A 22,895-nucleotide genomic window follows, 5' to 3' on the forward strand; every position below is an offset into this window, starting at 1 on the left:
CTGCCCCGTTACTTCTCTTCTTACTTCTATAAGAATAAAACACGGAGGAGGGAGATCTCTTTTTCTCCCCCTCTTCTGACAGCCCAGCAGCTGATCTCAGAGCACGCTCCTCTCTCCTGCAGGGGGGCGTGGTCAGCTGCAGCTCACAGAATCGGCCTTTTCTTTAAATATAATTTTAAAATGTCGATACATTAGCCCCTTTTTTAAAATAGTTTTTATAGGTGTTGCTATCTGTTTTGTGTACCGTGGTTCTACAAGCAAGTCGGTGCATTCATGGGGTGGTATCAGAGAGTTACAAGGGTCTGTAAATGCAATGAAAACAATTGGCCACAGCAAATCATTCATATTAAACATGTCATTTTTACTTTTGAATACTTCAGTACAAAGGAGGTATTGAATCATTTAAGTGATGTATGTGTACACATATAAATCATTAGTCAAAACAGGGCTACATTTGATTGAATTATAAAAGGTATATGTGGTCAAATGAAATGCAGTTTGGGAGCTGAAAGAGCCGGCTCTTCTTGGTGAGCCGAGCCAAATGATCCGGCTCACTAAAAAGAGCCGGAATTCCCATCACTAGTCATTAGGTTATTAAATACACCCGTTTAGGAATCATGTAAGTGTGTGCGATGTTCTGGCACTACTACTTCTACTCTGTGGACACATACCACCACATCAGTACTGCGGCCACCTTGTGGCTTCGGAAACACTTTGTGAGATGGATTTCGGACATGTTCTCTTAACTGGTTTATCTTGGTCGCACCAAAATCCTGCGGGGGCCCTAAAGCAGCGAAAATCCCCTGCCTTAAACAAAAACAGATGTCAGGTTGTGTCAGGGTTCTTATCCTACATTTGAGCATTTCCCCTAAAATCCCCTCCCCTCATGTGTGTGAGGAAGCCGCAGCCGCCGCCCAGTGGGGACAGATGGCTGTTAGTGGAAATGGTGGCCAGACAGCATCTCCGGCCACGTGTCATCACCCCGCACCCGCTGGCCATCGACAGCCACTGAGCAGCAGCCCATCACAGCTCAGGCCCCCCTCCCAGCCTCAGACCACTTACACACACGTGCTCTGGGGACCCAAGGCCCAATCAGCTTCCTGAATCCTGCTCCTCTCTTGACAACCACTAGCAGAATTAATCTCCTGCTGACATTTAGGAATAATGAGCACGGCAGTCCTCATTCTGGCTCCTCTCAGCGTCGGTTCTTTCTCAAATGAGTGTTCTGGCTACCACAGAGGGGAGAGCGGGAAAGGCTCCAGAGCTTCTTTACAGCCAATGCCAAGACAGTCATAAACACAGAGAACTGACTCGAGGTATTTTAATTGATTTTCAGGTGTTGACTATACATGAGCTCGCTCTAGTGGCGCTCAAATAAAAGTGCAGGGCCACACTTCTGGTTATATGGCATCTGAAATGAGCAGTGTATTTCTGTAAAGACATAAATGTTTTTTTCCTAATGTCTTCTATATTGTGTCCTATGTTGCAGGAGCTGGTGGACTACCTGCGCTGTCAGTCCCACAGTGCAGTATACGCCACTTCCTTGTCCCCTCCTGTCACCGAGCAGATCCTACGTGCCATGAAGTGCATCATGGGAAATAACGGGAGCACAGAGGGTGAGTGTCTGAGTTCATTGCGGCTCTCTCCTGTGAACGTCGCCCTCAATTTCTCATTCCCTCATTATCCACATGCTCGTCAAAACTAATGTTCTTCACACAGACAAATATTATGTCTGGCTTATAACATTCTTTACACCTTAATATCTTTTTTTATGGAAACAAAAGCAAACCAAATCCAGAGGACGGTACCAATGGACACATTACGAGTAGGGCCAGACCTGCAGGAAAAGACAAACAGCTGCTTGGTCAAAAAACGTGGAAGCAATTACAGGGGTCTGCTGTGGTAGAAAGAGGGGGGGGACGTGCAGTCACTGAGCGCACGTGACCCTACCGTGGAGGAAATCATTTTCATCTGTGTGTTGTGAGGAACACTGTACCTCTGAGAAGTTTCTGCTGTAATGGCATCTGACACTGGGCAGGGAAGTAGTTATTACCAGAGCAGTCACATTACTGCCACAGCAACTCTTCTGAAGTTATTGTAGTTCATGTAGGAATCGAGAGTCTTCTCTTCTAATGCTGCATTCACATGAATAGCGGAAACATTGCTTTACGTTCCCCTTGTGTTTCTATCGAGAAATCTTCGCCGAATGCTGCGCTCAAAGTTTAAATTATTTCAACTTTGACCTCATTACTACTGACCTTTTGACGGGCAACCAATCAGATCACAGCTGTATAGCGGCGCAAGCTAGCAGTGGAGGTAACCATAGAAACAATTATAACTAGCTTTTTTACTTCAAGGGTCTGAGCTCAATTTTGGGCTAAGCAAAGAGAAAATCACGTATCATGTCCATCCAAAAACCTTTTTTAAATATAAATATTGCTGCTAATGGCCTGTAATCGTTTTTAAACCGCAAAAATCACCAGTTAGCCTATATAGAATTATTTTCTTTTACAATTACACTTTTTAGATTGGCAAGTTTCTGAGGCAGCAACTCTCTCTTTGTATAACTTTTCATATTAAAGTAGCGCAGAACCATGATTTGAGATGATGCAACATGTCTGTTTTATGCTGCTGTAATGGGTTAATCACTATAAGACTATAGCCTGTTGTCCTACAGTTGAGGTGCATGGCAGCTTCATGCAGAGATGAGTAACTTTCTCATCTGGCTCTGAACCAGACATGACGTAGCCCAGCAAAAAAGCTGTTGTTGAAAAATAAGTCTTGACCTGTCTTCTAGAGCAGGGGTTCCCAAACTTTGCCATGCCAAGGACCCCCATATAGCATTATCCTCTGGCGGGGACCCCCCTGTTGCAATTTTTTTTTTAAATGATGTGTACAAGTGCCTCCCGATGGAACATGCAGTGCGTTGCCACTACATTTGGGGCCTTCTGCCTGATCGAAGCTGTCACTCCGCTTTCTTTGCCTGTCAATGCCCCACTGCCCCGTCTGAACACACACCCACACAACGAGACCAGTCAAGTCCATTTGAGATGATGTACTCATCTAAAACTTGGAAAATGTCTCTTCATGTGGTCCTACCTTCCAGTGCTTTGCAAAATAATATTTCCTCAACAAAGTTGTCTAATGAAATAAATCTGATGTATGCAAGCAATTCTGCGACATTTGCTACATCCGTGCTCTTATCCAGCTGCAGAGCGAAACATTCACTAGCTCTCACTTGCTCCATAGGCTGAGCAGATTTTCACTCACAGTAGCGGCAGCTCGATTCTGATTGGCTTGAAGGGCGGTCGTGTGATTCAAAAACTAAAAATATAAAAAGATTGGCATCAAAGGACACAGATTGATAGATATGCAGTTATTAATAACATAATTTTTTTTTTTTAAAAGATGAAACTTAAAAAAAAAATCCTGTTAGCCTCAAACTTTGAGTGACCCCACTGGCGCCCCCTGTTCTAATCTAGAGGACAGGGAACACAGCAAACAGTGCAACTCAAACATCTGTCACATCACTACGCCTGAGACGTTTTCATTACTCTTTCTCTCCGTCCTCTCTGCCCCCCCTCGTCTTTCTCGCTGATGTTGAATTTCACACTTTGAAGCACACAGCTCTGAAACAAGAAAAAACCCAGACTGAAAGCAACATCCACACATTCTCACCTACTCATACCATTTCTGAGTCTGGCAGTAGGTTTTTGACCTCCATGCCCTCTATTTAAGCAGAGAGGAACAATTTACAAAATGGGGCCCGTGCTTTCTTGGCAGATGCCTGAATGTTGTGTTTTTTCCCTTCCTCTCGCTCTCTCTGCTGAGATAAGGGGATTTAAAGTGCTCTCTTACAACCCCATAAAATAACTGCCAATCTGTTCCCAGGTAATCAGAGGGAAACAGAGCTGTGTTCCAAGTCTGAGCCATGCCAAACTCTGCTTCAGCCACATAGCACCAGCCCCCCCCCGTGATTCACATCATTTGGAAACACAGGGGGTTATCAGGGCAGCTCGCCTCGCCTGCCTTTGATTTGTTTTACAATACATTGACCTGAAATACATGTGATACCTCAGGATTATTTGTACTTTCTTTCAATCATGGCTATATTCCAGTGGAAGTCCACAGTGACTCGTATTGTGTGAAATTCATCGTATCCAATTTGCAAACCCTCATTTTGCCGCATACCATGCCGTCAGATAGACAAAACTGAACCATCTGCTGCCGCGACTGAGTTCTAATTATGAGTTCATAGTGGAGGCTGGAATGGCCCAGGCGGAGGTGCATGACTCAGGATGAGATGGCACCGTGGAGACGACGTTAGCTCGTACTGACAGGTGATGTCCCTTACTGCAGGGGAAAGTGGAAGAAAATCACATATTCACATACATCTGGTGGTTTCTTTGTTTTAATCAGGCATTAGAAGGATCCGCCAACTGGCAGAGAACACCAAATACTTCAGAGCCAGGCTGAAGGAGATGGGCTTCATCATCTACGGCCATGAAGACTCACCTGTGGTCCCAATCCTGCTCTACATGCCCGGCAAAGTGGTGTAAGTACATTCACCAAAAACATTTGGAGAGTAAGATTATCGGGATGTCCGTTCCATTTTGCAGGGACTAATTTGAACCAGTAAATATTAGCTCACCGTGTATCATCTCTGAAGGATGTGGATGGCAGCCGTACACTGCAGAGTTTCCATGAATCAGTGTAGGGTTCTGTAACCACTTAAGAGGCCACATCGGTTATTGATTAGGTATAAAACGCAGGGTGGTTTGAGCCACTCAGGTATAATAAATTGGGTATAAAGTGTCTTTCAATGCCATTCACCATTTAATATACACGAGAAGGCCAATAATTGCTATAATGAGTAACTTCTGGATTTCAAAATAGTTTATTTTCACCAGTATTACCCTTAAATATTATTTTGGGAAACAGACATTTCTTAAATAATTACACTGTTGATTTGGGGGATTTTAGAATTGTATAAAACATCAACAACTTTCGTATTGTGAAAGCACTGACATGGGTTTATGAGACATGTCAGTCTCTAAATACTCTACTATATAAGGGAATCTAATTCCTGTCATTTAGATTGTCTTATTGATATGTAGTAGATATAAAGATCCTGATGTGAGATGAGGTTCTGTACAAGCATCTGTACAAAGCACTGCATTCACATCAGGAATCATCTACAAAACTGTCAAAGTGTGCGGTGTCAGTTTCAGTTAATCATTTTTAGAGCACATTTCACGGTTTGAATTCTCCAAACTGTCCACTGCCACAAAATGAAGTGGTATTGCTATTTGGACTCATTAAAATAAAAGTCGTCAGAAATATGCTGATCCTGGCCCTTAAACTTAGTTATTTATGTGTTCCTTTAAAATGATAGATACCACACATCCCAACTGCATAACTGAGGACTATGAGCGGCTCGAAGAAGCGACATTCCTCATAGTTCTCAATATCATAAGTCAAAGCGGCAATTACTCATTCATTCTGAGGTGGCTTGTTGGTCGACTGCATATTTTGAGGACTTCAAACCTTAAAAATGTTATGAATGTGATAAGTTAGTAAGTATTTGGTAGATGATAAATGTCCATTTTGACCTGACTCCGTTCTTTGGTCAATTGCTCTCTATAAGCAAAGCAGTATATAAATCACAAAAGACATAAACAAAAGAAACAATCATCATGCTATATGTGTAATGGGAAATTCGATTTTAAGAAAAGTATAATTCAGTAATTTTAATCAAAACAGTTAACAAAGTTTACCTAAGTCAGATAAATACTTAGTCAAAACCTTGTCATCAACAATCATTTTGCGAACTCACCTTAGTATAAAAATATATAAAAATGTATGTTTTTTTTTTTGCTTTTTGAACAGGGCTTTTGCTCGAGAAATGCTGGAGAGAAAAATTGGTGTAGTTGTCGTTGGATTTCCAGCCACGCCGATCACAGAGGCCCGAGCTCGCTTCTGTCTGTCTGCAGCGCACACCAGAGAAATGCTGAACCAGGTGCACTAACATTTCTGAGGCTTAGGTGTTGTTTTAACTGAATCAAACATACAGTACACACATGTTCTGAGACTCTTCCTCTGTCCTCAGGTGCTGCACCACATGAACGAGGTGGGAGACCTCTTCTGCCTGAAGTTCTCACGACGGAAGCATTCGTCCCGTCCTGACCTCCATGATGAGACAGGGCTGGAGCAGAGCAGCTGATATGACCTTTGACACCTTCATTTCACAGTGTCAAGACAAAGTCTAAGTGCCCACGCAACAGCAGACCTATAAACACACAACGTAGAGTAACACCCATGTCTCACGGCAGAACAAGGGCCAAATGTTAAGCAGCTGCTTTGTATATGTTGGTTAAACATTGTGATCAAACAGAACATTTATTTGTGCTTCTTAACATGGTACTCTATATGAACTATTGAAATACCTTATTTCCTAATATATGTATATTTGAGAAAAAAAATTTGCACATCCATTGCTGGATTGGTCTCAGGTATGGTGTAAAATATTTAGAGTTATTAGCTTTTTATATTGAGTCAAAAAACATATGGTTAGTTCAATATATTTCAGCAGCTCTTTTTACACCTTTTTTCTCCCGCCTATATTAAGACGTTGAGAACTTTTTATGGAAGCATTTTTTGCTTCTCATAACTAAACATCATGGTGGTTATTATTTAAAAAACGATGCAGTCTCTACAAAAAAAAAGATCATTTTCTAACCTAACATGAAGTAGTAGGTATTGAAATTGGAAAAGGCATTTGTGACTTGAAATTTCCCATGTGGTCTACTTCTGCTGATTTGTATTTGTCCTAATAAAACACAAATACTGCACTTAAAAACTTCCTGAATGTGTTTTGGAAACAGAAAGGTTGATTAATGATGCGGATGACAGGCTACGTAAATTCTTGAACCTTCCCTTTTATACTGTTTTAAATGCCAGACATATGACTGTTTACACTAAACAAGGCTGAACTGATTTAGAAAAATATGAGGAATATAAAAACGTTTACACCACTTTCATCTCCACAGTAAATGATAACCTTCCTGTAAATAATTGATCATGCAGCAATTACTTAACTACCGAGTTAAATCTTAAAAACAAAGGTGCAGAATAAAAAAGGTGTTATGGCCTGTTTTGTGGCGAGACTGCACATATTCACAGTCTTAACAGCCTAATTGTTGATGTTTTAAAGACTGGCTGTGCTCTTTCATACAGACTGAGTAACAGTTGTGAAGGTAAGCATGCAGAGTATGCAGCACCTGAGCCAACAGAAACCTAACCTAGCAATTAGCCCTGAACTCTAAATTCTCGTGGTATGGGGTAATCATTTGATTATCACAGGAAGGATTATAGATGGATGATAAATGTGTTTTCACAATGTGTCAGATTGGGTCTAGTCGACACTTGTTTGCCCTCGGGACATTACCATGTTTGTGATTCTTTTCCTTCCCATAAACAACATAGTGATGACACAATGTGGAATTATAATGCAATATGCAATCCTTGGGGGAAAACAAACTAGATGACAAACATAGACATAGAACAGATATTTTCCTGTAGAGGATAAAACCGTGACGCTCCACGCTAGACCACGCCGTCTTGTAAGTGAATATTTACATCTGGCTTCTATAGCCAGAAACAATAGAAAACAGTTTTATTAATCCTCTAATCTGTGATGTCATCCCAATGTACAGTTCCATAAAGATCTGGAGGAGATGGGAAAAGGTGGCCTCCTAATGTTGCATTGAAGTCCTCGGGATGTCTGGTATTAATTTGTGTTTACTTTCACCTTTAGTCTAAATGCGGACATTCTGAAATTCATTGCGGGTTTACAGCGGAAGACAGATGTGTGTAAAGAGAAACTTAAAAGCTTGAATTCATACTCGGACAAAACTCAGTGCGTCACAGACATGCAGTGCTCAAATACTAAGCTACACTGTGATTATGCTGGGAGGCAAACTTTAACTTGTTGAGATTTACCAGCAACATTTTTGTTCAAACGCAGAGCAGAAAGTATGCTTGTTCTGGGATTGCAATATTTTAGAATTAAATTATGCCAGAGGAAATGATCATATGGGTCGCTTTAAAAAAAATGAAAAGTATTTGCTTCAGTCAGTATTTAACATGTTTTTTTAGTATTTTTGTATGATTCAGCTAATGAAAGCTTTATATAATCTTATTTCAATAAGAATAATGTAATAACCATTAACATGTGTGTATCATTGTTTCCTTTCGAGAGAAAAGCAGACAGAACTGACATATTTGGTCATATCTGTAACATCCATTACACGCTCTCAGTTAAACTGTTTCATTTGTATTTATATTTTTGACTTATTTTTAAAACAACTTATAAAATATATAAGTTACAGAGACAAAAAGCTCTACATATTAGACATAAGAATTTATTAGAAAGACTGGCAAACACAATTTAAAATGTTCCTCTCATTACAATTATCTGCAGCATGATTAAAGATACTAATGACACCTTGAATGGACAAACGCCACAGGTGTCCATCTAGCCTATGAAGCAAAGTGACAGAGTATGGTAATTCAGTTTGACTTTGAGGAAAGGTGGGAAGCTCGTGTGTTGCCAAACTTCCCTCCAGTCACTTCTAACTGCCCTCAGCTTCAACAGAAGTGGCAAATGGTCTGCGCTGGCATTCGAAACATCTGTGCAGCCTGACTACTGGTGGCAGGGCCCCAGAGACCTGCCTGCACCAGCCCCTTTTGAACTGCAGATCCAAATACATTGCACTTATTGGAATGGCATGTAGCTGCTATTCTGAAGGGGGATCCTCTGCTACGCCTTTGATGTCCACCACTGTGTCCAAAGCAGGCAAGCTATTCTCTCAGCTCTCTGTTTTCCATTTAGACAAGAGATTTTTCTATTCTGGAAAGGGATTTTTGAAGTGAAGCAGACAAAGAGCAGATTTACATGGTTTAGACAGCTATGCTGGACTATGAGTAAGACTGCAGCAAAGCTGTATACTGGGAACCACTTGAGCATAATGAAGTGGGCCGGGGTGGTGTGTTTCATTAATGCAGATGACAATTACGTTTATTTTCTTTCGATCTATTCAGATGTTTGATCTTATCAGATATTTGTGACATAGTTCAGTTTATTTGTGATGTATGGGAATACGGTACTGGACGAAATATGATATTTGGGTGATATCAGTGATCAAAGATGTTGCATTGCTCATTTCTGCACATCATTATCTGCTGCCAGTTACTCCGCTGGCATTCTTAAGGATAATAAGTTAGCTGCCACTCAGACCAGATGTACTCACTGTGCACACATGGGCATCAGATGTACATTGAGCATGAGTTTACCAAAAGTCTCAGAATCACCCCTTAAGACTCATGACAACAAGAGCTGTAAAACAAATATATGATGACCCTTTGTCGAGATTTATGCTTGTATTCAATACATTTAAAACAGTATTATTTAAGAATAAGTTCAATCATGTTTAAGTGTACTTGTTTTTTTCATGTTAATATTTAACAGTAATTTGGGGGACGTTTTGGCTCTGCTGTTCCACTGTCTTGAGCTGTGCATGCGTTACGCGCCATTTGGCACCACCATCAAGGATAATGCCTGCATAGAAAGGAAACAAAACAATATACGTTTAAATGGTTTTATGAAAGCTGTTACCACACTGTCAAACAATCCATAACAGTAATGAGATCGTGTTCGTCATCGTCAGTAACATTATTGTTCCACTTGTGCCCAAACTGAATGTGTCGACTTCAAAGGTGACAAACGACATTAGATGCACCGCGGTCTCCCCCGTGCCTCCGGGGCTCAGTGAACTGTCACCCATGCTGGAGCAGCAGCATCCCCGCTTGGTGCATAATTTGACACGGCGACCTGTCCTTTGAAGCGGACAATAAAAAGTCTCACAAGGGCTAATCACATTACGCACCATTTGTCTCGCTTAAGCGAAGTGTTACAGCACCTTCCGTATGAGCGTTTTAATCAAAGCCTGGGACGAGGCTGCTGCAGCACACATGTCCACAGGAGAGGCAGACCTCCTGTCACGCGCCTCCGGGTCTCTTCCCTCGCGCTGTGACGCGCCTGTGTGTCCAGTGCGCCTCCGGGGACCACCAAGGATACTTTAGGATGTTTCATGTGCCTGTGTAGAGGCTTTTTTGTTATATAAAAAAAGTGTGTTTGGATAACGTAATTACTATAAATATACGTGATCGAATGCGTATTGAAATGTCCCCCAATAACACGAGGAAGTTTTGTCCATCTGGATACTTTTTGTAAATTTGTGTAATTGCTAACATGAATATGTCATGCCTATGTATGAATGTTTCCTCTTTGCTCTGCACTTTTGCTGTAAAAATGTTAATTTCCCCATTGTGGGACTAATTATAATTATAGTTCTTATACTCTGCCAAGATATTTTGTAGATTTTAAACATAAATCCATATCAGCTTGGTCCTGACTATGAATGATTTATAGTAATCACATCTGTATGCTGGAAAATAAGCTTTATGTGACTTTTGGTTGTTTCCAAACAAGAATATGGTGTTAAACCTGGCCGGACAACCGTTTGGGGAGGAGAGGGGCGAAAGAGTTAACCAGGGGGAGGGCGCCTGCACAGGGGCGTATAGTATAAAACCACCTCAAGAGCGCACATCAACAACAGCGTGTGTTTTAGTAAGCCGTAGTTTGCTATGGTTTGACTTTTTTCCTCCAACAGGACTCGTTAGAGACGCACGCCAGCCCGTGTCTTCATTTAGGTTGGCTCCATCCGCAGCATAATGGATGAATGCTGTTTCTGAAGAGGACAGAACTCCACCTAACTGGGAAGATATATTTAACTACCTGCACTCTTTTCTCCAAAGGTAGTGTCGTCGTATAACATAGGAAAGCGCACAATGAGGACATATCAAGAAATGCGCAAAGTAGCTGGAGAGGAAGTGAGGAAAAGTGAAGTGTGAGGCTGAGAATGTGGCGGGGACACCACGGGGCAACTGGGCTGCAAGTTTCCTGAGCTTTGGAGATCTGACGAGGGAGCAACAAGAGGGGAACGTGTTAGTGCTGCGCGCAGGACCAGCCCTGCAGTAGGCTACTCCTGGCATATCAGTGCAATACCTTATACTATATTTAGATGAAAGTATAGGAACAATCAGTAAAAGAAGATCAATCTTGATTCAAGACAAGTTTAAAATCCAACTGGATCCAAATTAGTCTTCAATATACTACTTCCAGAAGTATTCGACTGCCCCCTCCTCCGAACCTTTTCCCTTCAACTTTGCAATTCTGATTCCCGAAGTGGCTCCGAAGTGGTGTTGCGGCTCCTCGTCCCCGGCGGATCCGGAGATTGGGGTCTCTGCACCGGGAGGAGGCGGAGTGGGAGCTCCGACCACACCGCAGGCTCCTAAGAGCGGCCGCGTCAAAAGGATGGTGCGTCTGGCGGCGGAAGTGCTGCTCCTCCTGGGACTACTTCTCCTCACCTTGCACATCACGGTACTGCGGAGCATCCCGCTGCCACAGGGAAACGAGACTCTGAGCCTGGATCAGGACACAGCACTTACAGAGGTGAGGAAAACTGATAGTGTAGGCCTAGTGCTTAGATGGAAGATTTCTTTAGGGGATTTTGATACAAAAGAGGATATCTACATTAAGGGGGCTCATTGGGTCACAGATGGTTTGATAAAGGCGCATTGGAGCCCAGGTAAACTATAGCCTCCATTCCTCAGGAACTATGTGAGTCTCTTGTTGACATAGCCTACATACGATTGTGGTCTCCCTGGGGTGTCCCCCGGGAATGGCAGGGAGCCAGCAGAGGGATGGGAGATGAGGCAGGGTCAGAGATCAGCCCCCTCCTCCAGACGCACCTCCCTTTAGTCGTGGGTTAAATGCTAGCTGCAGGCACTTCTCTGTCATCATGGGCTCATCATTGTCATCCAAGCTTTCAGTTGATGAGGTCAGAGCTGAACCCCTCAGGGTGCCCATCCAATATGCCCCACTGGAGGAGAGTCTGCCATCAGACTGACTTCTGCCCTGATCCAGATCAAGCCTTAAATCCTGTTTGTTTCCTTTGAGCCTGCAATATACTAACATATATTGACACAGCCAAATATGCAGATCAGATATTAATGCCCAATATAAAGGAAAAGCTATGAAATAGAATGATATATATAAATAAAGTAACATTTTTTACTTGATTTAGTTTAGACAAAATACAGCTTTTAATGGGACGTTGTTGGGTTGTGGTCCAGTTTAGAACGTGCCACAACAACATTTCACAAGGGACACATTTGTCAGCATGACACCACTTAAGACAGGTTTAACAGTTTAACTGGCCATTTTAAACATCAGCTTAAAGCACAGACTCCAGCAGAGCCTCAAATCCTGACTCGAGGGTTAAGTCAGGTCTGGGATCAACAGGATTTTTAAGAGAGTGTTTAGCATCCCTCAGCTGCCTTTGATGTATATTTAGCATGCTACTGAAATACTTTCGTCAAGTCCTGGTGATAAATGGGTATTTATGCCCTTCATAAATTCTTTATTTTAGGGCTGGTGGAAATGAAGGGAAAGAATTTTGACTTTAACAGAGGATGATGAGGGTAATTTCTCTTCTCTTCACTATCACTGTAGACCTGCCTGCCTATATGCAACAGCAAGCCTGTGTTCTGTTGGATATTAGGGCAAGCAAAACTGAAGAAATATTCCAGGAATTTGTGGAATATTTGTCACAAGATGAGGAAAGTTTCTCCTGGGGAATTGGTGCAACAAATATTTTCCCACTTTCCCATTTGTCACTCGTTTACATTTACAAAGAAATTCTGGCTTGTGATAAAAGGGCCCAACACTGCAACACATGCCCCATGTTGAAGAAAGCTGAATGTGTTTTTTTTTTATTTTGCTAATGAATGCTCCCACTTTGTGCAGATATGCTTCACTGGTCTGCCACTGAAGACGATGATGTCATCTTTCAGCCGGGCTTGTCATGGGCCAGGGGGTGTATTGTCATTCCAAGGTGTCATATTTAAAATGCCATTCACAAAAACACAAATGACAGGATGCGGCTCCATGCACCTGTAGTGGGGACAGGAAATGATTTGGTCCACGGCACATCATCATCATCACTGACCCAGGAAGGCAGTTTCATCCACAGTGGGGGTGTAATTATATATTTAATAAAACAGTATTTCTGTATCTTAAGCTGCTTTTGAGCGTATTTTCTTCTTTTGTATACGTATTGAAACAGGTTAAATCTGAGCTCCTCTCTGGCATGTACCATCTCAGTTTGATTCAGTACATAAACACGTACGTAATCCCAGAGTGAGTCGTGTGACAGAGGAAGGATAGTGTTCTCTTCCACCTAGATGAGTGTAGTGTTGAAAAGCATCTGGCACAATGTGCACTGCCTTCATTTCCTGCCAGCCTCCCAGGGGGAAGGACCCCTGAGTTGCTCCCAATTGAAAATGGAGTCATGCCCCTTTAAGCAGCCCTCACAAAGTGAAAAAAGGGGAAGCGGGAAAAGAAGAGGAGATACTGTGAGGAAGGGAGAGGGGGTGGCTTGTGTGTGCAAGTGTTCATTCATGGCTTTTGAGAGTGGGGGGTGACATCCTGGGAGGCCCCAGATGAACTGAGGAATGGTGTGTCACTTTTGATCTCCAAATTAAAGCACGTTCCTCGTTGAGGGAGATCTCAGTTGAGTGATAGGGACTATAGAGCAGCCCGCCATCAAAGGGCAACTCTGCTGATTTTTTCACATTAATATGGGTAACTCCTGTGCACTGTTTGAGTCTGGGCCGTATCATTACGTTGTGTTAAAAGGCTCTGCTGAGATTCACTTGGAAAAGACAGAGAGGTGTTTATGTTGACATTATCAGGAATTTACACAACTGATACACAACGGCCATTCCTGTCCGATGACTAATTCCTATGTTGTTCAGTCTTTCCATCATTTCAAACTATGCTAATTCTCCTGAATCTTATTTCTGAAAAACTGATTGAGACAGAACAAAAATCAGTTATAAGGACAATAAAAATTTCATTTTTGTGCTTAGATTTCCCCCCTTTCTGTCTTAATTATCACCATTTTCAGCTATTCAATCTACCAATGTTCCTATTAGGAATTTCACTCAAGGATTTTATCAACAGGATTTTACTTAAGGACTATATTTAGAACTTGTAGCACTTCTTATTCCCTATTTTTGTATAAAACAATAGCAATCCTCTCATATAAAGAATTCTTACACTCCCTTCTGCAAGAAGAATCAGAAATAAAACTGTATTAGTGTTAAACTACTAATATTTGCCCATAAACTGATAAACAATGTGTTTACAAGCACTCAGCGAAGCATCACCTTAAGTGTTGCTCTGGGATTTATCAGAATGCTTACAAATCTGACTTTAAACAAACCAAATGTGTGTCAGGATTTAAAATCCGCCTAATATGTAAAACAGCATAATATGAAATAACAGAAAATCCAGACAGGATTCAACCGGATTATGAGGGATTAATATACCTGCAAACACTGAGACTGGGTTTCAAGTCACAACACTTTGTGTATTCTGACACATTTGTAGTGGCATCTGCTTTCTTTTCATAAACCAACTCGTGCAGGACGTAGCAAATCTTCATTCAACAACCACTTTTGGGAAAACAAAGGAAATTGTCCTTCGTCAGTGGCTGTGAAATCCCTGTTCTATTATCAGCATCATTAAACATGAAGAGCAACTTGTGTGGTCTGGAGCTGATATCCAAAATATGATCCACCAAAAGGAAATCAACCACACCTGTTTGGTATCTTTACAATTGTGCGGATGTATTTACATTGTGATTGAACCTGTGAGTGTTGTCTGACACTCACAGTCTGATCCGTCAGTGGAGCTCTGTTACAGTGACTGAGTGACTTCTGAAGGCTGGAAACTTGAAAGACGGGGTTATCACATGGGCATCTCAAAGCCTGAGTACTTGTGATAGAACCAGAGAGGGTCCTGTGATGTTCACATAAATAGTCAATATCGGATGCAAAAACTATTTAGTAGGAATGTCTTTCGATACCGAGCATTCAGCCATAATTGTTTGGTTATGGAAAATACACTTGTGGTTTTTATCGGGATATGCCATTTCAGAATCATTATCTTTAAATGTTATGATTTAAAACCTAAGTTCTCATAAAAACTCATCATCTTATCTAAAACTCTCTCTGTTTTTTATTTGGTGGCTACACACAAAGTGCATATCTTCCTGAGAGTAATGAGCAATGGTATAATCATTGTAATTATGACAGTAGCGTACATTAAGATATATGATGTGAACGTCTTTACATTTGTAGAAATGCATCTGTGAAATCTAGAATCACTAAAAAGTCACAATGCCACAAGACTTTCTGTACAGCCGCTGATCCCTCAGCGGTTGAATAAAAGTTAGTTGTACATTTATAATCCTTCCTCCCTTGCTGTGTGGCTCCATTTACAGCATCTATATTGTCCCAGAGTGCACCTTGGCTGGACACAAACAGCTCCACTGGGGGCTTTTATGCCCACCACAATGTGGCTGAGCTGACACTTTGTCTGTGACTGGCCACTGCAACACTACAGCACTGCTGCCATATTCTCAGGCCTCAGCCCAGCCACAAAAACGCTAAGAAAAAAGTGTGAAAACAAGGAAACATGATTGATGGCTTTCTTTGATCTTATTTTCTGCCACCCGAGAACGGATGATTGCCGACTACTTATGGCCGTCTGTCCAATTGAGGAATAATTGTTCCTTCTGTGCATACCTGACAGGGGCCATATGTCCTCAACTGTCCTTTGGGGATGAATTTATAACCCCCTTGTCACAAGACTAAATGTTTTTCTGTCGTAGAGAAGGCAGATGTAATTATTTTGTAATGTTTGCTTAGGTTTCCCTGTTTGGCCACAGTGCAGGAAACCCATCAGTCTTGCATGCTTTTTTCTCCCACGCAACACCAGGACATGCTATAAATGTCCACATCATATAACTACCGTAAAACTGGAGCAATCTCTCTCAGTTAAAAAAGGAAAAATATATTGTCTAGTTGTGACGTTGGCTCTGAATGCAGGCTCTAGACTAGACACTTTGTATTTTGGTGGAAGCAGACAGACTCAGTGATGCTTGTTCCACTGTTTCAGTGGCTCCTTATTTCTGGGCTCCAGAGTCCACTGCCCACAGGATATATGACAGAGGTCATGGCTACATGAACCTCTGTCAACATCCCTCTAAAGTAGCTGAGGGTGATGCCTCTGTAGATGCCAAGTGACAGGTTCCCTACTATAAACATTCCCACACAAGTATTTTCTATAAATACTCATATATTTTGATTGCACAAACATTAAAGGTCCCCTATTATAATGTTTTTCATTACTTTATTATAGGTCTCAGATATATAAAAAACTTGTCTCTGAAGTGCTTGGCCTCGAAATACCAAACAGATCATGCATTGTACATCCCATATACCCTTCTGTTTCAGCCCTGTTTCATAAGTGCTGATTCTCTGTCTGCCTCTCTGTGAGATATTTGGTTAAAAAAACACAATGCTGCTCAAGGAGGAGATTCAGGTGATAAGGTGGTGGGGGGGGGGGGTTACTTTGGTTGGTGATTGGCTAATGGTTACACAAGCCAAAACATCGTTATGACATCATAAAGTGGCCAAAATCTGATCAGCTCTTTTTCAGACAGGTTTTTATATGAATGGATCAGGAAAAAAAGAGAGCTAATCTTTTTTCCTGAAACTTTCAGAATCTCTTTACACAGTGTATAAAAGACATGAAAACGTGGATTTTGCATAATAGGTGACCTTTAATGTATTCATACAGTCTCCCTTTCTCTCCTTAGCAGAACAATATAAATGCAAAAAGCAGCTCTTCGGCCAAACTGGCTCCTGAAGACCGGAAGTCTGGAACAGAACACCGGTTGGCCCACCGGCCTGCCACCCTCCCCTGGGCACAGGGCACCAACGTGCACCGGGACAGCCCTGGAGCCTTCCTCCTAGACCTGCACAACTTCCCCGACCTCTCCAAAGCAGACATCAATGGCCAGAATCCCAACATACAGGTGACCATGTGTGTCTGTGCACCTGCTTTGATGCTTTCACTTAATCGTAAGACATGGCTACTCAACCACACAGGACAGGAAGAGCAAACAGGAAGGAGGGGAATCAGTTGGTGCACATCACTACCCCCTTTTTCTTTCCCTTCCTTATCCCCCTTTCACACTTCCTGGCTCGTAGTGAAGCTTACACTGAGGTCTCGCGTCCATCATAATGACAGCTGAAAAGCAGACACTAACCAGCAATGCCTCACTACTACTAACCCATGTGCAGGAAGAAAGACGGCAGCTTATGTTAATATGTGGCAAGCTCCCTTACCCATAAAGTCCCTCAGAGGTGCAGATGGCCGATTAACCGCTGCCATGTTTAAATCATTTTCCTGTCTAATCCAGCGAGGGTTCTTTCCATTTGTGATAGCATCACTGCTAAATCCGAGCACAAACAAAGTGTATTAACATCTCAAGATGTGGGAAGAGAGCGCAGCAACCAATTGAGCAAGGGCGTGAGGCTGTTGGAGATGGGGGGGGGAGGAGGAGCTGGGTGTCTTTGATCCTGGGATTCATCTGGCTTTCATGGTCTGGAGGAGGCTGAGTAGCCCTTTGAACTTTGTGTTTAGGTGGAGAGAGCCCATGAGGTGGGAGGGTGACTGTGGGGCAGGGGTGGTGGTCCCCCCTCATCTGGGAGGCACATGTGTGAGGACAGAAAGGGGGAGGGGGTAATATTGTGCATGGGGGTATCTGAAAGTGTCCCCCCACGGCAATGGATCGACCCAAAATGTATCAACATTCTCAAAAATATTTAGTTTGAGGTACACTTTGGATACATGTAGACAGGCCTTTTCCTGATTTTTTTTTTTAATAAAACAAGTAACTTATTTGATGACTTTGTGTTTAATATCCACTTGAAATCTACTTCTGTTCTTTAACACAGGTGACCATTGAAGTGGTGGATGCACTGGAGGGCCATGAGCCAGAGAAAGGCCTCCGTAAGGAGAGCAAACCAAACTGGGCTTCTCCAAACTGGAGAAACTGGTGGCCTCGCTCTTCTTCACCCTCCTCCTCTTCCACCACCCATCAGACGGAGGAGAAAGATCTCACCTACGGGAGCGACCGTGAGGACAGCAACTTCCTCAGGCCGCCTGCAGACTGGGACAGGAGAGGAGGAGCCGGGGGTGGAAGCAAAGCTCAAACTGAATATGGTGAGAATGATTTGAAGGTGCAAGGAAATGAGTGCGCAATGCACGTGGCAGAATATTTAGCGGGTCCATAGGCTCTTATTTGAGCAGATGGCTCTGGTCTGATGTGGAATCTGTAATTTGCAGATTTGCTGATTTATGCTGTCACCATAATAAGTGCAGTCCTCCCAGGCGAGCCTTTGGGAGCCCCTGATTGAAGCCTTTAACACTTTTTTATGAGATGTGGTGCAGAGTTAGCTACGTGACACAGTTTAAACGCCTTTGCTACATCAAAGTTCAGCTGGAGGAATGGGGCCAGAAGATCCGTTAGGGCTGCCACACCATCCTCACAACACTCTCCAAAAGTAACCCCACTGATAAATCTGCTGAGGAAGAATTTACACTCACCGTCGTACTGTATGCGTCAGGCCCGTGTCGAAGCATGCCCAAACCAACATGGTCGAACAGGAATGCGTATGCTTTGGAAAATGTCATTTTATCAACTTGCACTTGCACTACAGCGGTTAGGGAGGCGATTTTGTAATCTTTTCCTTTCTAACCATAGCCCATGTTTAATGTTTCTGTCTTATTGCTCTGATAAGATCTCATTCATCATTTATATCATACCACACAATGGACAGGACATTTTTATCATGATTTTTTTAACCCTAATAATCATAACTCTGCAAGCAAGGGTCATCCATCACAAGCCATTGGTATTCAATTCAGTCCCATCTCCAGGCTGGGGGACTGTTATTACCTTTTCTAAATTGTGACTTTTGTCCCAGCTGCCTCATGCTCATTGGACGGATAGGCTATGTAAGTGGGAGGGGCTCAGCGCTAGATGACTATCTGGCCTTTATTCATACAAAATGCTCATAATGAGGGGCAGATGGCAGCGGGGGGTGTATAGGAAGGTTTGGACCCCGGCCAGAAATACTTCCATCCCAGCATGCCCACATTAATTCTCCTCATTGATAAAATGCTGCTTTCAAGATGTGTGTGTTGTGTGTGTTTGTGTGTGGTAGTGATCGTAGAGTCTCATGTAACTGTTTCCATGTATACCCATTACAGTGATCTGCTCAATGATAATTGGAGTTAAAGAGGATTTCTTGCCATTTCACTTCCCATTTTCCAACCCATGAATCACAGATAGAGCAACTGAATGGTGTATGATGCTGCCAATGTGTCAAGGATACTTAGAAAAAGTCTATTTGTGGACTCCCTCTTGGATCCCCTGTAGCTTTGATGGAATTCCTGACCGTTGCTTCACTGACTGAAGACACATAGTGTGCCCTATGCCATGTACAGCATAGCGCATGTGTGCTGCTGCGTGTGTGTAGGCTTGCGTAGTATCTGCTTTTGAGGGCCGAAGTCAAAGAGAACTTTGAGCTCCCCCACTTCCCCTTTCAAGTCCTCCCCCCACTTATTATTAGTGAGGCATGCTAACAGGCCTGAGTAAGTTCAGCATGTGGCCGGCATCAGAGCTAAAGATCTCTCTCTTTCTTTCTCTTGAATCCAGACTATATGGACGGAGAGGGGGACTGGAGTGACTGGACTGCCTGCAGCGTCACCTGTGGGAACGGCAACCAGAAGAGAACCAGGTCATGTGGTTATGCCTGCACAGCCACTGAGTCAAGAACTTGTGATATGCCCAACTGCCCAGGTAAAGAATGCATTATTGGAGGGTATTTTGTAAGTCCTCAAGTTGATTTCTTCTATGGATCCATTTTGATGGTGTTTTCATCTCTCTAAAAGGTATTGAAGATGCCTTCAAGACAGCAGCTACTGAAGTGAGCCTGTTAGCTGGAACCGATGAGTTCAATGCCACGGAGCTCTTTGGCGTTGGTAAGATTCTGCCTACTCTTGTCCTAGCAGACTTTCTGTAACTTAAATGTTCTTACATTATCAAAGTTGATTCATCACTTTGGCAGCAGCGCTCCTGCACACACTTACTGGGCAGAGATGAAAATGAGCAGCAGGGCAGGAAGAGCAAAGTATGCCCATGCCCTCTTTTTCTTCTTTCTCGTAGCCAACCCAGTGAAAACAAACCTTTATGTTAAATATATCACCTTCTCACAGTTTCATCTTCTTAGGCTATGAAGGAGTATTTATAGTGTCTTAATTTCTTGCAGACACAGACAGTTGCGAGCGATGGATGAACTGCAAGAGCGACTTCTTGAAGAAATACATGACCAAGGTGGCAAACGACCTTCCCAGCTGCCCTTGCTCTTACCCCACTGAGGTGGCGTACAGCACCGCCGCCGTACACGATGTTCCCACGCAGCGAGATTTCCGTTGGAAAGATGCCAGCGGGCCAAAAGAGAAGCTGGAGATCTACAAGCCCACGGCCCGTTACTGCATCCGCTCCATGCTAACACTGGAGTCCACCACGCTGGCAGCTCAGCACTGTTGCTACGACGACAACATGAAGCTCATCACTCGCGGCAAAGGAGCCGGCAGTCCCAACCTCATCAGCACAGAGTTCTCAGCTGACCTGCACTACAAGGTGGACATCCTGCCCTGGATCATCTGCAAAGGAGACTGGAGCCGCTACAACCAAGCCAGGCCGCCAAACAACGGGCAGAAGTGTCCCGACAACCCTCAGGACGACGACTACTACAAACAGTTTGAAGAAGCAACGGAATTCTAGCCGGCTGCGAAAATGTTCAGCTAAACTTCAACAATGTTACCGTTTTAGATCCAATAACACAAGAACTTTTAGGCTCTGAGGAACAAGACTTTTTTGAAGAGGAAGGAAAACCGTACAGTCAGAACACTTATTCGCTCACAAAGAACTTTTCTTGACTTCACCAAAACCAGTCAGACGACGTTGCTCGTTTTAGTTTTTTTTACAAAATATGCCTCTGAAAAGAAGTAGTTGCGTCACCACTAACAACACTCACAGATCTGGTTATTAAAAGGGAGAACCAAGTTTGTATTCTTAAAAAGGGAAAATTATTATTCCAGGAATGTTCGTTTAGATTGTGTCCATGTTCGTCTCCATAGATTGTTTATGTTTGGTGAATCTGAGAGGCCTGTGGTAATAGAATAATGAGATCCTTCAGGAATGTGTTGGGGGCTCGGGGGGGGGGGTAGCAGAGAACAGGGTTATCTAATTTTCTCCCAGTTTGTCATCCACAATATCCAGGTTCCCATTGTAAACTTGTGAGTCTATATAGCATGCACACTCTTTTCAAACCATACATTTACCACCATGTCCCTTGTGTCTCTGAGGCAGATCCTTATTGTAAAAAGCCTGCATTATTTTTGTAAAGTATTTATTAAGTTGTAGCTGTGTCTGAGTTTCCGATTCACATATGTCTGAATGCTTACTTGAGGCTCCTCTCTTGCTCAAACTGTGGCATCAATGTGAGTATTCATGCCTCAAGTAAGGATTAAACCGTAATTGAGCGTAAAGAATGTGTAAATTCAACTGTATGGAAAGATTTTTTGAGATATAAATCTATAAATAAATTTGAAAAACCCAATGAATGTGTTGCTAGAAAAAATAATCTCTGCGTGTATGATCTTCATGGAAAATATCACTTGTAGCTTGTACATTAACACTATTCCAGGCAAGGTTTAATCAGCTGCTATTGGGTTTCTCTCCTGCTGTCGAAGGAAAATTCATCTGCATGAAAAATCTCATCGATCAAACTCCTCCACGGGCTTAAGCCAGTGCACAAGACTTCCATTAGTTCCATCCAGTGTGGCTCTGAGGCCAGGTCTTTTGATGGGATTGTGATATTTCTTCAGAGGGCGAGGAGGGTAATGTTCCCTTGAATGCGACTCAAATTCTTTGTCTTTGGCATGTATCCTCACATTCCTGGGTAATTTTTTTCAGTGTACACACACACACACTGCTGCCTGTCGGTAGCAAGGACCTCTGACCATTCCCTCTCCGCTGAGTGCTGCAGTCATTGTCACACAGAGAAAGCCATTCATGGTGCCCTCATTCCTGCAGTCTTGTGTACGGCCAGCGGTGCAGGGCTTGTCTTTATAACGCAGCAGGCCCCAGCACGTTCCACACCCCAGAAGCACTGCTTGCAACCGCCTAGTCGCTTCCCTATTCATACAAAATTCCTCCATGCGCATCTTTCGTTCCATTTATCTCAAAATCAGCCTTTTAGCAACAACCTGCACTCAAACCCTCACTGTAAATCACGCAGATATGTTCTTTTAAAACGTAGATAAACTCTGTGCTATCACTCAGTGTGTAAAACTCTCTTTTTAAGTCCCTCTCTCCAGTAAAAGCATAGTTCAAGGCTAAGATTACAGTAACTGACGTAGATGGTTATCTTTGCGGACCGTCTGCAGCACAGGCCATGAAGATCAAAGCGAGGTGTTCGTCTTTATTCTAAAGCATTAGAGCCAAGCTAAAATTGATGACACCCCCCCCCCCCCCCCCCCTCCGCCCATGGTATCTCTTCTCCAGACAGGCTCCACGTGTCTCGAGAGCAGGCAATTACTCGTACACCGTCCTCACTTTTCATCTCTCATTTCATCCCCCCCTCCCTACTGTGCCATTGCGAAGGTAGGGATATAGATTCATTACTGAGTGTAATTAGGTGGGAACGTGTATGAGAGGGCAGAGATACTGTAGAGTCAGACAAGCGAGTGCAGAGAAAACTGGTTGGTTGTGGTGCGTCAG

At 42.9% G+C, this 22,895-nt stretch overlaps 2 protein-coding genes across 3 annotated transcripts; both read left to right on the top strand.

The window, feature by feature from the left end:
* The first annotated feature begins 1,465 nt into the window (after positions 1-1,465).
* Positions 1,466-6,859, top strand: LOC104956087 (serine palmitoyltransferase 3). Its single transcript, XM_010783530.1, has 4 exons — positions 1,466-1,616; positions 4,420-4,555; positions 5,890-6,019; positions 6,110-6,859. The coding sequence occupies exons 1-4, from the start codon at positions 1,481-1,483 to the stop codon at positions 6,221-6,223; spliced, it is 516 nt and encodes a 171-aa protein (XP_010781832.1). The 5' UTR covers positions 1,466-1,480; the 3' UTR covers positions 6,224-6,859.
* A 3,832-nt stretch (positions 6,860-10,691) lies between these two features.
* Positions 10,692-21,726, top strand: ism1 (isthmin 1). 2 transcript variants are annotated; one of them, XM_010783531.1, is made up of 6 exons: positions 10,692-11,575; positions 16,854-17,072; positions 17,998-18,265; positions 19,764-19,907; positions 20,000-20,089; positions 20,377-21,726. In XM_010783531.1, the coding sequence occupies exons 1-6, from the start codon at positions 11,438-11,440 to the stop codon at positions 20,892-20,894; spliced, it is 1,377 nt and encodes a 458-aa protein (XP_010781833.1). In that variant the 5' UTR covers positions 10,692-11,437; the 3' UTR covers positions 20,895-21,726. The 2 variants fall into 2 exon arrangements, with proteins under 2 accessions (XP_010781833.1, XP_010781834.1); XM_010783532.1 differs by having other exon boundaries at positions 16,857-17,072.
* The last annotated feature ends 1,169 nt before the right edge of the window (positions 21,727-22,895 follow it).

This window comes from Notothenia coriiceps, unplaced genomic scaffold (assembly GCF_000735185.1).
Source record: "Notothenia coriiceps isolate Sejong01 unplaced genomic scaffold, NC01 NC01_scaffold00025352, whole genome shotgun sequence".
NCBI classification, from domain to species: Eukaryota; Metazoa; Chordata; class Actinopteri; order Perciformes; family Nototheniidae; genus Notothenia; species Notothenia coriiceps.

Coding starts and splice junctions, on each gene's coding strand:
- LOC104956087 (XM_010783530.1), top strand. CDS start 1,481: ATGTTGCAGGAGCTGGTGGACTACCTGCGCTGTCAGTCCCACAGTGCA. Junction 4,556..5,889: donor TACATGCCCGGCAAAGTGGT/GTAAGTACATTC, acceptor CTTTTTGAACAG/GGCTTTTGCTCGAGAAATGC. Junction 6,020..6,109: donor CCAGAGAAATGCTGAACCAG/GTGCACTAACAT, acceptor CTCTGTCCTCAG/GTGCTGCACCACATGAACGA.
- ism1 (XM_010783531.1), top strand. CDS start 11,438: ATGGTGCGTCTGGCGGCGGAAGTGCTGCTCCTCCTGGGACTACTTCTC. Junction 17,073..17,997: donor GCCAGAATCCCAACATACAG/GTGACCATGTGT, acceptor TCTTTAACACAG/GTGACCATTGAAGTGGTGGA. Junction 19,908..19,999: donor TGATATGCCCAACTGCCCAG/GTAAAGAATGCA, acceptor TCTCTCTAAAAG/GTATTGAAGATGCCTTCAAG.